The sequence below is a fragment of the Sinohyriopsis cumingii genome, chromosome 15 (genome assembly GCF_028554795.1).
Source record: "Sinohyriopsis cumingii isolate HCF-2022 chromosome 15, ASM2855479v2, whole genome shotgun sequence".
In the NCBI taxonomy this organism is placed as follows: Eukaryota; Metazoa; Mollusca; class Bivalvia; order Unionida; family Unionidae; genus Sinohyriopsis; species Sinohyriopsis cumingii.
The window spans coordinates 74,327,444-74,340,250 of NC_142975.1; the positions used below are offsets into that span (position 1 = coordinate 74,327,444).

General features: G+C 36.5%; 1 protein-coding gene across 1 annotated transcript in view; it reads left to right on the top strand.

Moving 5' to 3' along the window:
• Positions 1-12,807, top strand: part of LOC149782080 (uncharacterized) — a 38,555-nt gene that overhangs the window by 822 nt on the left and 24,926 nt on the right. The window contains exons 2-3 of the mRNA XM_089935060.1: positions 1,564-1,611; positions 4,033-4,191. Of these exons, the coding sequence (XP_089791186.1) occupies positions 1,564-1,611; positions 4,033-4,191 (207 nt within the window). The remainder of the gene's footprint in view (positions 1-1,563; positions 1,612-4,032; positions 4,192-12,807) is intronic.

Sequence of the window (12,807 nt, forward strand, 5' to 3'; positions counted from 1 at the left end):
AAAATGAAATTTAATTTTAAATAATCTTCTGCACATTAAGGTTTAATTTACGTTACATACTTGGACCAAACTTTGTCGATGGCTTGCACAATGCCATGTGGAAGAAGCCCATCAGTTCTGGGGCAAAAATGTCATGATGAATGACTGAAAGAAGAATAATCATTTCTGCACAAAACCTGAATTCATTCTTAATTACAATCATGGATAAAACTTTGGGGACAACTTGCAGGAAGAAGTCTATTTTGGGGAGGTAAATGGTCAAAGATCAAGTTAACTACGATTAAAAGAAGCAAAATCATTTTGAAACTTAATTTAATTGAACTATTATTAGGCTAAGCTATTACAATTCATTCTTTGACATGCTTACCCAACTTTTTGATATTGGTGTCAAGGGCACAAAATTCTCATCAATTCTGTGATCAAGTGCTAGGCACACAAACAATGCCATCTGTGTTGGATAGAGATAGGGATATATCTGCTTGGGCATTACTGTTTTGGCAATGCACAGCTTGGCATATGTTTTGGTGCAAGATTAAAGGAAATGTTGCATTTATACGTTACATATTAGATGTAGGAGCATGCAAGAGTATATTTCTTTCTACAAATCTGGTCTTTCCAAGAGAGGACCCTGAATGTTCATTTGATGCAACATTAAGATATTCTCCACAACAGCAGGTTATTTGTATATTTTTATACTTTTGAGTACCTATGAGGATTATCTTGTGAAGTTTTGATGGACTGATGATACAACCTGCTTGTGTTTGGTAAGAATTTCTTTATTTGAGGTAACTTTACCATATTCTACAAAACAGGCATGTTATCAAATGTCAATGAGCAATCGTTTTAAAAAGAACTAAAGTAAATATTTTTCTACTATGACAGTCTGTTTTATATTATATACTGTTTTGTTTACTTTGCACTGTTTGGGCTATGTTAAGCTCAGAATGTTGTGTTTATTGCAAACTAGCTGGAAATTTTATGTTTAGGATATCAGCAAGGCTTAGTATGGAAACCATGCAATGAAATGGCTGGTGCCAAAATGTCTTGTTTCCAGAGTTATGACCCTTGACAATTAACATAATATCTTCACATAGGATGTTGCTTGTAATAAGCATATCTTACAAACATTGTGATGTATTCTAATTTAAGCTGGTATAAACATTGTACAATAGACACAGATGTACTTTTTTGTAACATCAGCTCATTTTTTGTATAGTTATGGCCCGTGACGTATCTTTGCATGGGATGCTGGTTATAATGAGGATAGCTCACAAACCATTCAATACACTATTCTGCAATTTGTTGTGAACATTATGTCATATAATAGCATGTGCTTGAATGGCTTTAGTCTTTCCTACTCTGTTTGGGACATGGTTATATCCCTTGTCATAAACTTTGACGGGCATTAGAATAACTTTCGCAAGTTCCAAATTTTTATTTGCACATATACACACAGACACATGTACACACATACAGACTGTCCTTTAAATGCATTGATAGAACAACGATCAGTTCTTCATCTTATGATAGAAATTAAATGTAATTATCTAATCTCTTTCACAGAATCATTGACAGCAGATCAGGTCCAAGGTTGGCTGGATCTCCATCCAGGTTTTATGAAGAAATATCATAGTAATGTTATATTAATGCTTTATTTTGCAGTTTGTTTTGCCTTCTATATTTCTGACATTTTTTTACCAAACAACTATCTGCTTGCCTAACTTTTAATCAATGCCTGATTTATTTGCTGGTGCCATAGTGTAGTAAGTTATTGAGTTATTACTGAATGTCATTTGCATACCTGGGCTTTGATTATATGATGGTATTAGGAATTAATTCACTGAACCATTTCCCTGTTGGATTTTGCCCCTTTAGGTTTGCCCATCTTTCAAAACATAGATCGTCCATCTGTTTTACATTAAGTTCAGTTACTCGTGACTAGTGCTGTAAGACATTGAGTTATGATGCCCCTTCCACCAAAGGCAGGCATATCTACAATGCATCTCACTTCATTTTTCTCTACCTTTAATAAGTCATATATTTTGTTAAATGTTCTTTCCAAACAACATTCTGGGCATACTGTAAATAGCATTATTCTGTGAAATTTCAAGTACTGAAAATGTCACTAATGTTTACTGATGGCAGCAAATTGATAAATTTATACCAGTTAGATGCATTTTGTGAAGTGAAATTTGTGTTTTAGTTCTGTCTATTAATTTGGTTTAGCTTAATCTTTATAAATGCAATATGCCCTCTTGTCAAGTATAAAAAAATAATTAGGCCGGTATTTTCTAGAGTAGAGCTATCCCAATGCGTTTTCTCCAGCCTTCTTGAGAGCCGTTAGACCCTCCCATATTTTCTTGACATTATAAATCCATGATGTAGAGGTTTATAACTAGTTTAGCATGACCATGACTTTGTTTGTACATGTTATGCTTTTTCAAGAAACTCAGTATTATTAATTAATTTGTATTATATCAAGGCCAGCTTGCAGTATTGAGATGTCATTGTCATTCATTTGGATATCAAATGGACAACTGTTTGTGCATGGATTACTAAGGTCAAGGCGATGGAGGCAAAGACAAGATGTTGTTGATGGTTTGCAATTTAGCTAGTAAATAAACTCATAGATTCTGGTATTGAAAGGTAAAAAATTCAGGGTTTTGATCAGTCTGATAATAATATGTATATATAAAGTTCAGTGTGTTAAGTGCCTACATAGTTAACAATTTGGCATCAGTTGGTCATATAATTCGCATATAATATCCTTGGTTCATTTGCTAATTATTCCAAAACCCGTTTATTAATTGTCACTCATACTTGGCATGAAACACTGTGAGCTAGGATAGCTCCTTCTACATCATGCTTGCTTCATATATGGGATCAATCATTATGAAGCTAAGACAATTCTTTCCTTTATATGCTCTCTTGACCCTTTTAGTCTCAGACAGAAAAGAGTAAGAGTGCTTGCAAATGTGTATTAAATCTTAAGTTTTGAATTGGCTAATATTTCCTAATGCATTTGATTGATCCTCGTCATAATTTTTTGTTCAATTTTTATTAGGCTAAGCTGTTACAATTCATTCTTTGACATGCTTACCCAACTTCTTGACATTGGCTTCAGGACACAAAATTCTCATCAATACTATGATCATGTGCTAAGCACAAAGACCCAGCCCTCCATGTTGGATGGAGTTAGGGATATATGACTTTTTGAGGTTGACCATTTTGGCACCGGACAATTTGGCAGTTTTGTTTTCTGGTACAAGACAAAAGACATGTTGCATTGATAAATTAGATATTATATGTAGGAGCATGCCAGAGTATATTTGTCTTTCCACAAATCTGGTCTGTCAGTGAGAGATCCGAGTGTTCATTATAGAATTTTTTTAAAATGACATTCAGCTACTGATAAAAGTTAAAGATGAAAGGAAAGTATAAGCCTCATTAGAAAGTTTTAATAATCTGTACAGAAGAATAAAAGGAATATTCAGATTTGTCTGAATAGAAGCAAGAAGGGACACCATTACATTTATTGGACATCACATGCTGATTTGAATATGTCACATGGTGGGAGATAGAACTACCATTATCATGTGAAATGAGGAAACAAATTCCAAGAATTACATCAAGCTGAGAGATAGCAACAAACCATTGAGCTTCATAGGGTTTGGATCTGAAGTTTGCTCAACTCTACTAGAGGTAAATAAATTGTATGACTGTGTCCTTTACAAACATTTCAGATGACCACAATGTTTACTGTCAGTGCATGCCTTACAGAATAAAAAAATCAACTGCTTTACTGCGATGATCTTGTTAGGGTTGGCATGGATGCATTTAACTTGAAGTATGCTTAAAGAGGTAACATTTTATCATGCACACAGAGATAACAGATAAATCAAACAACTTGGGATTTTAAAAACAAAGAAGAAAATGAATCTGCGAAATTATCATTGTTTTATAAATACATAAATAAAACCTGCTGTTAGAGGTTTGAGGAGTTAAAAATATCAAATATTGTATAAATTTTAGATGGACATGACAACCACCACCAATCCACTGCACCAGCCCTCGATGAGTTAGGTATTACAGTAACAGAGACAGGGACTGAAGTAGAGGACAACCAAAATCGGCGGGTGTCTACACAAACGAAGGCTGTTTTCTCTGAAACATGTAGCAGTCAGATTTCAGGTGAGATAAGGAGGAAGTGGGTTTTTTAATAAATATTTTAGAATGAGGTTTGATAATATTCTTGCATGGGACATGTGTAGCCAGGGTATTCACAGCAGATAATATTTTAGTCCCTACATTGTTTCAGAATTGGAATAGGCCAGTGGATGTCAATGAAGCTAGGTCACATGAGAATACTGTAATTCACTCACTCAATTTATTGATCTGTATGCATGATTGTGAATAAGACCTTTACGTGTGAATCCAGTGACTTTCATTTTGGCAGTACATTGTTGACAGATAAAAATAAGGCATTGAGATTTAAGGTTACTTAGAATAACAAGGAAGATGGTTGTAACAGAGATAAAGAAATACGACTTTGCATGAACTTTTTCATGTAAGTTACTGTTGGTTCACCGAAAAGTGTGGGGGTGGTAGCTAATTATAGAGGACCACTGATGCTAGAAATAGACACATGCATACTATTTTTAGAACTGTTGTCTGATCAGCAGTCTGTGGTGGTATGACAGTCTACAGACAGGTGGCTGAAATGTTGGACTGGATTTGGTGGAAACTACTAACAGACATCTGTCAAGGCAGATGTGTCTAAAATGATTAGTTCCATCCATGAGCAGTTTCGTGTAATTTTTTGGTATGGGTGGGAGCTTCAGATGTGTTGAAATGGAATAATTAATACAAATGCTGGGGACATTGTCCTTTTGTAAACATCCTATGAACAGGTGAAAAGTGTTACAGATTTTTTTGTTCAGCTTGCATATCAGCCCCTATCTTGACACCACTTAGCTTTATTCTACTTTGAGTAATAGTATTGATTCCCCAGCCTAATACACCAACTCGCTGCATGAATATTGATTTTTCTGTTTACCAATCATACAAGCACACTAACTCTCAAGTGAAGCCAGAATTAGGACATGATGGTTGCCATCATTATTAAAATGGTATGTGTTTGGTTGTTTCCAGTGGGATTTTATTGAGTCATTTTGCGGTTTTTTTTACATCATCTCCAGCCATTTATTCTCTGTTCTCTATTGGAAATAAGAGAAATGTAATGTGCATCGACAGACAGATGTGCAAAATTTTGACAGTACACACACTTTACAATTCGTGATTAAGCAGTTCCCTCAGCAAGGTGAGCCTCAAGCTTTTACAGGGAATAATAAATTAGAAACAACTTTTCTTCTTGGGATTGATAGATCATTGTGGAATTAACTAACTGATTTCAAGCTTTGATCATTGTAAATTGCGTGGTCATTTACTGTTGTAGTTCATCCAAAGGCAGAGATGCTCCCAGGGCACATATTCCATTAAAGTAATGGGTTTACATTTAGTTTGTTTTAAAGTGATTAAAATATATGACATATTAGCTTCACCAAATCTTGTAGTGTCGGTTTTATTCATTGACATATTTACCCTTGGTAATGTAGCTGGTTCAGTCTTCAAATCAAAACTGGAGTACAGATCATGGTATTTTGCAGCAAAATAACTGAATCAGTCTAAGTGTTTTGGTTCCATTACAAATTAGTCATTGATCAGCTTATTTGGAGTTTTAGTGTCAAGGTTGCTTCAAAAAGTTTGAAAAAAACATGGAATATCTTTTAGATTTTGAGTGGTAACCTAATATGAATAGATGTATGACTGCCTACAAATTTTGTTCTCGTTTGCACTCATCACCAGTGAGCCGAAAGATGAAGACAAAGTACATAACTTAGACCATCTGCTATGTTGATCGCAATACAGTTTTAGGGTGTCACTTCACACCAACACAAAATGCCGTTTAATGTTTCTTTCAACAAAATTGATGTTCAAACATTGATTACATTTTAAATGGGTGATTGTATTTTTTTCCTCTCTCTTTATCTTGTTGCATTTTGGGGCTTTCTTTACCGCAGATCAGAATATTTGGATGAAGACAGCTAAATATAGAAGAGGTACATTGAAGAATGATGCTCACAGTGATCCTAAAAGTAAAAGATACACTGATGCAAATTTTGACTAAAATGGTCTGTTAACATGGAATGACAGTAATAAATAAAATCCCCATGTATTTGTTTTCATTTCTTAATCATATTAAGTTACATATGTTATTTTTATTCTACTCTTCGATTTACAATGTATAGGCAAACAGTATCATATTAATAACATGAATCACACTGATACATTAAAGTTATGGAATGAGCACTGAATCCAGTAAAACGGATTGCAATATTCGTTACTCTCATTCTTCATTTGTTTCAATTTCATGAATTATTTTAGTACCTAGCTTTAAATTATTGTCCATTGATGGGATTTAAAATAGATATACTGAGTAGGCTACTAGCACATTACAACACAAATTATTATTAGTAGCAATTTTCAAAGAAATATTTACTGAAGAAATGGATTATTATAAAACTTTTTATTTACTTTTAGTACAATGATGTAAATAAATCTGTAGTCTTTTTAAAATAAAAAGGAAAGTAAAAACCAGATTATTGAAGTTTTGGATATATTTATTATCATATGGAACCTTACCAGGCCACTCTGTTGTTGATACATTGTAAATTTGTCAACACTTCTTGTATGGAGATTGATCGTGTAAAGGTAAAACAATTTGTTATTTAGTAAATAATGTATCAGACAGTAGTTGTTCAAGCCCACTCATACTTATTTCTTCTTTCTCATTATGTTTTTCTCTTTTCCTTTTCTTTTAAATAGAAATCATTTCTGTATATTTTCCATTTGTAATTCATGCATACTCTGTTCACACCATTTCTTTACTCCTGTCTTGCTTTCATGTGTTAGATGTTTCTGATGAATAACTCAACTGTTATCTGTCCATAAGTTTGAATTAGGAATTTAAACTGAACTCCTTAAGTATTTTTTTTATAAAAATCAGCATTTTCATCCAGTCGCTTTGACAATTTTGTCAAAAATCGTGAAGGTGAATGGGTTTTAACAGAACTTGATATACACTGATGGCTTTATTATTTCCATTGACACACTGTGGCTGTGACTTTGGAAGTAATCACACCCAGAACCATTTGATCATGAACTAGATGCTCTATCAACAGAGTGACCATGTTTCCTCCCCCACCCACAAAAAATTAAATTGTGGGTCCCTAAGTCATAAAAGGGTGGCAGGTGTTTAATGTAAATTGAATTTAAAATATTATTTTTTGGCATTTTTCATGTTTCCATTCAACGTCCAAGAATACAAACTTTAATAGGCAAAGGCAATTATCACATGAGACTGGTGCTCATCAATTTTAGGGCATAATGCCTTGTCTGCTGTATCTGTTAAGAGGGAATTGTATTGTCCTTTATGCCTCTCAGTGCATCACTGCAGACCTATGGCTATACATGCATTGGGGTATCATGCACATATATATTTCTGTTGATATTTGACTAAGAGCATTCATGAGAGAGAGAGAGAGAGAGAGAGAGAGCTATGTGAATGTAGAAAAATGTGGCAGTGGCAGTCCATTTGTAACGTATCTTGCAGTGATCAGTTGCTGCACTTTGAATGTTTTATAAATTCTTCTTCAGAATGGATTCACACTCATTGCACAAGAAAAGCATTTTTGACATTTATCAGACCTGAAAAGTTCGCTTGTTTCCTTGCTTTATCATTAAATTGAACATTGAATAAATGGTGTACTTGTATTCAAGGATTTGTTTTCTGTTTAATTTTCCACATGTGGGGCAAAGGGGGATTTTCTTTTGAACCTGTATATTTTTCTTTCATGTACTTAAAGAATGTTTTTTTCAACTAATAGTCTGAACATAGTAGGTTCTTTATACTTATATATGTCAGAGCAAGAATATTTTCTCAAAGTATTTGTGAACCAGAGTTTTTAATGACTTCTAATTGGTTTAGTGACAGTAATGATGTTGATGAAATAATGGGATGAGGTGGTTGTGCAAACTGGAACAAATACATTTGTAACAATTTGTCTGCTGTTATTTGTTTTTTTCTTCATTCAGGAGGCACATATTATATAAAATAAGAATCTTGTGCCTGTCCACACATTGTCTTCTAATGAATATATAAAAATCCAAAACATTAGTGTGTTGCATCCCATTTGCCTTACAGATGCCATACTCTCTCCCTATCTCTCTCTCTCATAAAAATCATAAAAAAGTAAATTTTGTGATCATTGATCAACATAGGAATAATTATATTGAATTGGGAATAAAATAAAGCATAATGTTAGCTTCCCCTGCAGTTACATACTCAGAACTACTTTAATCACTTATGTTCTGGTTTTCATTCTTAATTATATACTGTAGATACATATGGCTGTTGCTATTGCGCATAATATCTGTGCATCTTTTGGATGTTTATTTATGGTAAAAAAATTAACACATTGTTATTCTGTGGCATTCATGATGTTTATATGCTTAGTCAGTGTTAAACATAAACATAAGCTTAACTTTTAAAATGAAAGCTAAAAAGGTGTCAGAGGTAATCATCTGTACTTAACGTAAATATATAAATCATTTAGACAATGTTTCAAAACAAAAATACATATTTACACATACTATCATTAACTATTTTGTGCAAATGCAGAATTTTCTATTTTGGCAGTCAGCTTCATAAGGGCGTGCTAGCCATATTGTTTATAGTACATGGCAGTCAGCTTCATAAGGGCGTGTTAGCCATATTGTTGGTACTACATGGCAGTGAGCTTCATAAGGGCGTGTTAGCCATGTTGTTGATAATACATGGCAGTCAGCTTCATAATGGCATGTTAGCCATACTGTTGATACTACATGGCAGTCAGCTTCATAAGGGCGTGTTAGCCATATTGTTCATAATACATGGCAGTCAGCTTCATAATGGCGTGTTAGCCATATTGTTGATACTACATGGCAGTCAGCTTCATAAGGGCGTGTTAGCCATACTGTTGATAATACATGGCAGTCAGCTTCATAAGGGCGTGTTAGCCATACTGTTGTAAATATGTGGCAGTCAGCTTCATAACGGCATGTTAGCCATACTGTTGATAATACATGGCAGTCAGCTTCATAAGGGCATGTTAGCCATACTGTTGATACTACATGGCAGTCATCTTTATAAGGGTGTGTTAGCCATACTGTTGATAATACATGGCAGTCAGCTTCGTAAGGGCATGTTAGCCATGCTGTTGATAATACATGGCAGTCAGCTTCATAAGGGCAGGTTAGCCGTACTGTTGATAATACATGGCGGTCAACTTCATAAGGGCGTATTAGCCATACTGTTGTAAATATGTCGCAGTCAGCTTCATAAGGGCGTGTTAGCCATACTGTTGATAATACATGGCAGTCAGCTTCATAAGGGCGTGTTAGCCATGCTGTTGATCATACATGGCAGTCAGCTTCATAAGGGCATGTTAGCCATACTGTTGATAATACATGGCAGTCAGCTTCATAAGGGCATGTTTGCCATACTGTTGATAATACATGGCAGACAGCTTCATAACGGTGTGCTAGCCATACTGTTGAAAATACATGGCAGTCAGCTTCATAAAAAGGCGTGTTAGCCATACTGTTGATAATACATGGCAGTCAGCTTCATAAGGGCGTGTTAGCCATGCTGTTGAGAATACATGGCAGTGAGCTTCATAAGGGCAGGTTAGCCATTCTGTTTATAGTACATGGCAGTCAACTTTATAAGGGCGTGTTAGCCATACTGTTGATAATACATGGCAGTCAACTTCATAAGGGCGTGTTAGCCATACTGTTGATAATACATGGCAGTCAGCTTCATAAGGGCGTGTTAGCTATACTGTTGATAATACATGGCAGACAGCTTCATAACGGTGTGCTAGCCATACTGTTGATAATACATGGCAGTCAGCTTCATAACGGCATGTTAGCCATATTGTTGAGAATACATGACAGTCAGCTTCATAAGGGCGTGTTAGCTATACTGTTGATAATACATGGCAGACAGCTTCATAATGGTGTGCTAGCCATACTGTTGATAATACATGGCAGTCAGCTTCATAACGGCATGTTAGCCATATTGTTGAGAATACATGACAGTCAGCTTCATAAGGGCGTGTTAGCCATACTGTTGATAATACATGGCAGTCAGCTTCATAACGGCGTGTTAGCCATACTGTTGATAATACATGGCAGTCAGCTTCATAAGGGCATGTTAGCCATACTGTTGATAATACATGGCAGTCAGCTTCATAAGGGCATGTTAGCCATACTGTTGATAATACATGGCAGTCAGCTTGATAACGGTGTGCTAGCCATACTGTTGATAATACATGGCAGTCAGCTTCATAAAAAGGCCTGTTAGCCATGCTGTTGATAATACATGGCAGTCAGCTTCATAAGGGCGTGTTAGCCATGCTATTGATAATACATGGCAGTCAGCTTCATAAGGGCGTGTTAGCCATGCTGTTGAGAATACATGGCAGTCAGCTTCATAAGGGCGTGTTAACCATGCTGTTGATAATACATGGCAGTGAGCTTCATAAGGGCAGGTTAGCCATACTGTTTATAGTACATGGCAGTCAGCTTCATAAGGGCGTGTTAGCCATACTGTTGATAATACATGGCAGTCAGCTTCATAAGGGCGTGTTAGCTATACTGTTGATAATACATGGCAGACAGCTTCATAACGGTGTGCTAGCCGTACTGTTGATAATACATGGCAGTCAGCTTCAGAAGGGCATGTTAGCCATATTGTTGAGAATACATGACAGTCAGCTTCATAAGGGTGTGTTAGCCATACTGTTGATAATACATGGCAGTCAGCTTCATAACGGCATGTTAGCCATACTGTTGATAATACATGGCAGTCAGCTTCATAAGGGCGTGTTAGCCATACTGTTGATAATACATGGCAGTCAGCTTCATAAGGGCATGTTAGCCATGCTGTTGATATTACATGGCAGTCAGCTTCATAAGGGCGTGTTAGCCATACTGTTGATAATACATGGCAGTCAGCTTCATAAGGGCGTGTTAGCCATACTGTTGATAATACATGGCAGTCAGCTTCATAAGGGTGTGTTAGCCATACTGTTGATAATACATGGCAGTCAGCTTCATAAGGGCGCGTTAGCCATACTGTTGATAATACATGGCAGTCAGCTTCATAAGGGTGTGTTAGCCGTACTGTTGATATCATATGGCAGTCAGCTTCATAAGGGCGTGTTAGCCATACTGTTGATAATACATGACAGTCAGCTTCATAAGGGCGTGTTAGCCATACTGTTGATAATACATGGCAGTCATCTTCATAAGGGCGTGTTAGCCATACTGTTGTAAATATGTGGCAGTCAGCTTCATAAGGGCGTGTTAGCCATACTGTTGATAATACATTGCAGTCAGCTTCATAAGGGTGTGTTAGCCATACTGTTGATAATACATGGCAGTCAGCTTCATAAGGGCGTGTTAGCCATACTGTTGATAATACATGGCAGTCAGCTTCATAAGGGTGTGTTAGCCATACTGTTGATAATACATGGCAGTCAGCTTCATAAGGGCATGTTAGCTATACTGTTGATAATACATGGCAGACAGCTTCATAACGGTGTGCTAGCCGTACTGTTGATAATACATGGCAGTCAGCTTCAGAAGGGCATGTTAGCCATATTGTTGAGAATACATGACAGTCAGCTTCATAAGGGTGTGTTAGCCATACTGTTGATAATACATGGCAGTCAGCTTCATAACGGCATGTTAGCCATACTGTTGATAATACATGGCAGTCAGCTTCATAAGGGCGTGTTAGCCATACTGTTGATAATACATGGCAGTCAGCTTCATAAGGGCATGTTAGCCATGCTGTTGATATTACATGGCAGTCAGCTTCATAAGGGCGTGTTAGCCATACTGTTGATAATACATGGCAGTCAGCTTCATAAGGGCGTGTTAGCCATACTGTTGATAATACATGGCAGTCAGCTTCATAAGGGCATGTTAGCTATACTGTTGATAATACATGGCAGTCAGCTTCATAAGGGGGTGTTAGCCATACTGTTGATAATACATGGCAGTCAGCTTCATAAGGGCGCGTTAGCCATACTGTTGATAATACATGGCAGTCAGCTTCATAAGGGTGTGTTAGCCGTACTGTTGATATCATATGGCAGTCAGCTTCATAAGGGCGTGTTAGCCATACTGTTGATAATACATGACAGTCAGCTTCATAAGGGCGTGTTAGCCATACTGTTGATAATACATGGCAGTCATCTTCATAAGGGTGTGTTAGCCATACTGTTGTAAATATGTGGCAGTCAGCTTCATAAGGGCGTGTTAGCCATACTGTTGATAATACATTGCAGTCAGCTTCATAAGGGTGTGTTAGCCATACTGTTGATAATACATGGCAGTCAGCTTCATAAGGGCGTGTTAGCCATACTGTTGATAATACATGGCAGTCAGCTTCATAAGGGCGTGTTAGCCATACTGTTGATAATACATGGCAGTCAGCTTCATAAGGGCGTGCTAGCCATACTGTTGAGAATACATGGCATTCAGCTTCAGAAGGGTGTGTTAGCCATGCTGTTGATAATACATGGCAGTCAGCTTCATAAGGGCGTGTTAGCCATACTGTTGATAATATACATGGCAGTCAGCTTCATAAGGGCGTGTTAGCCATACTGTTTATAATACATGGCAGTCAACTTCATA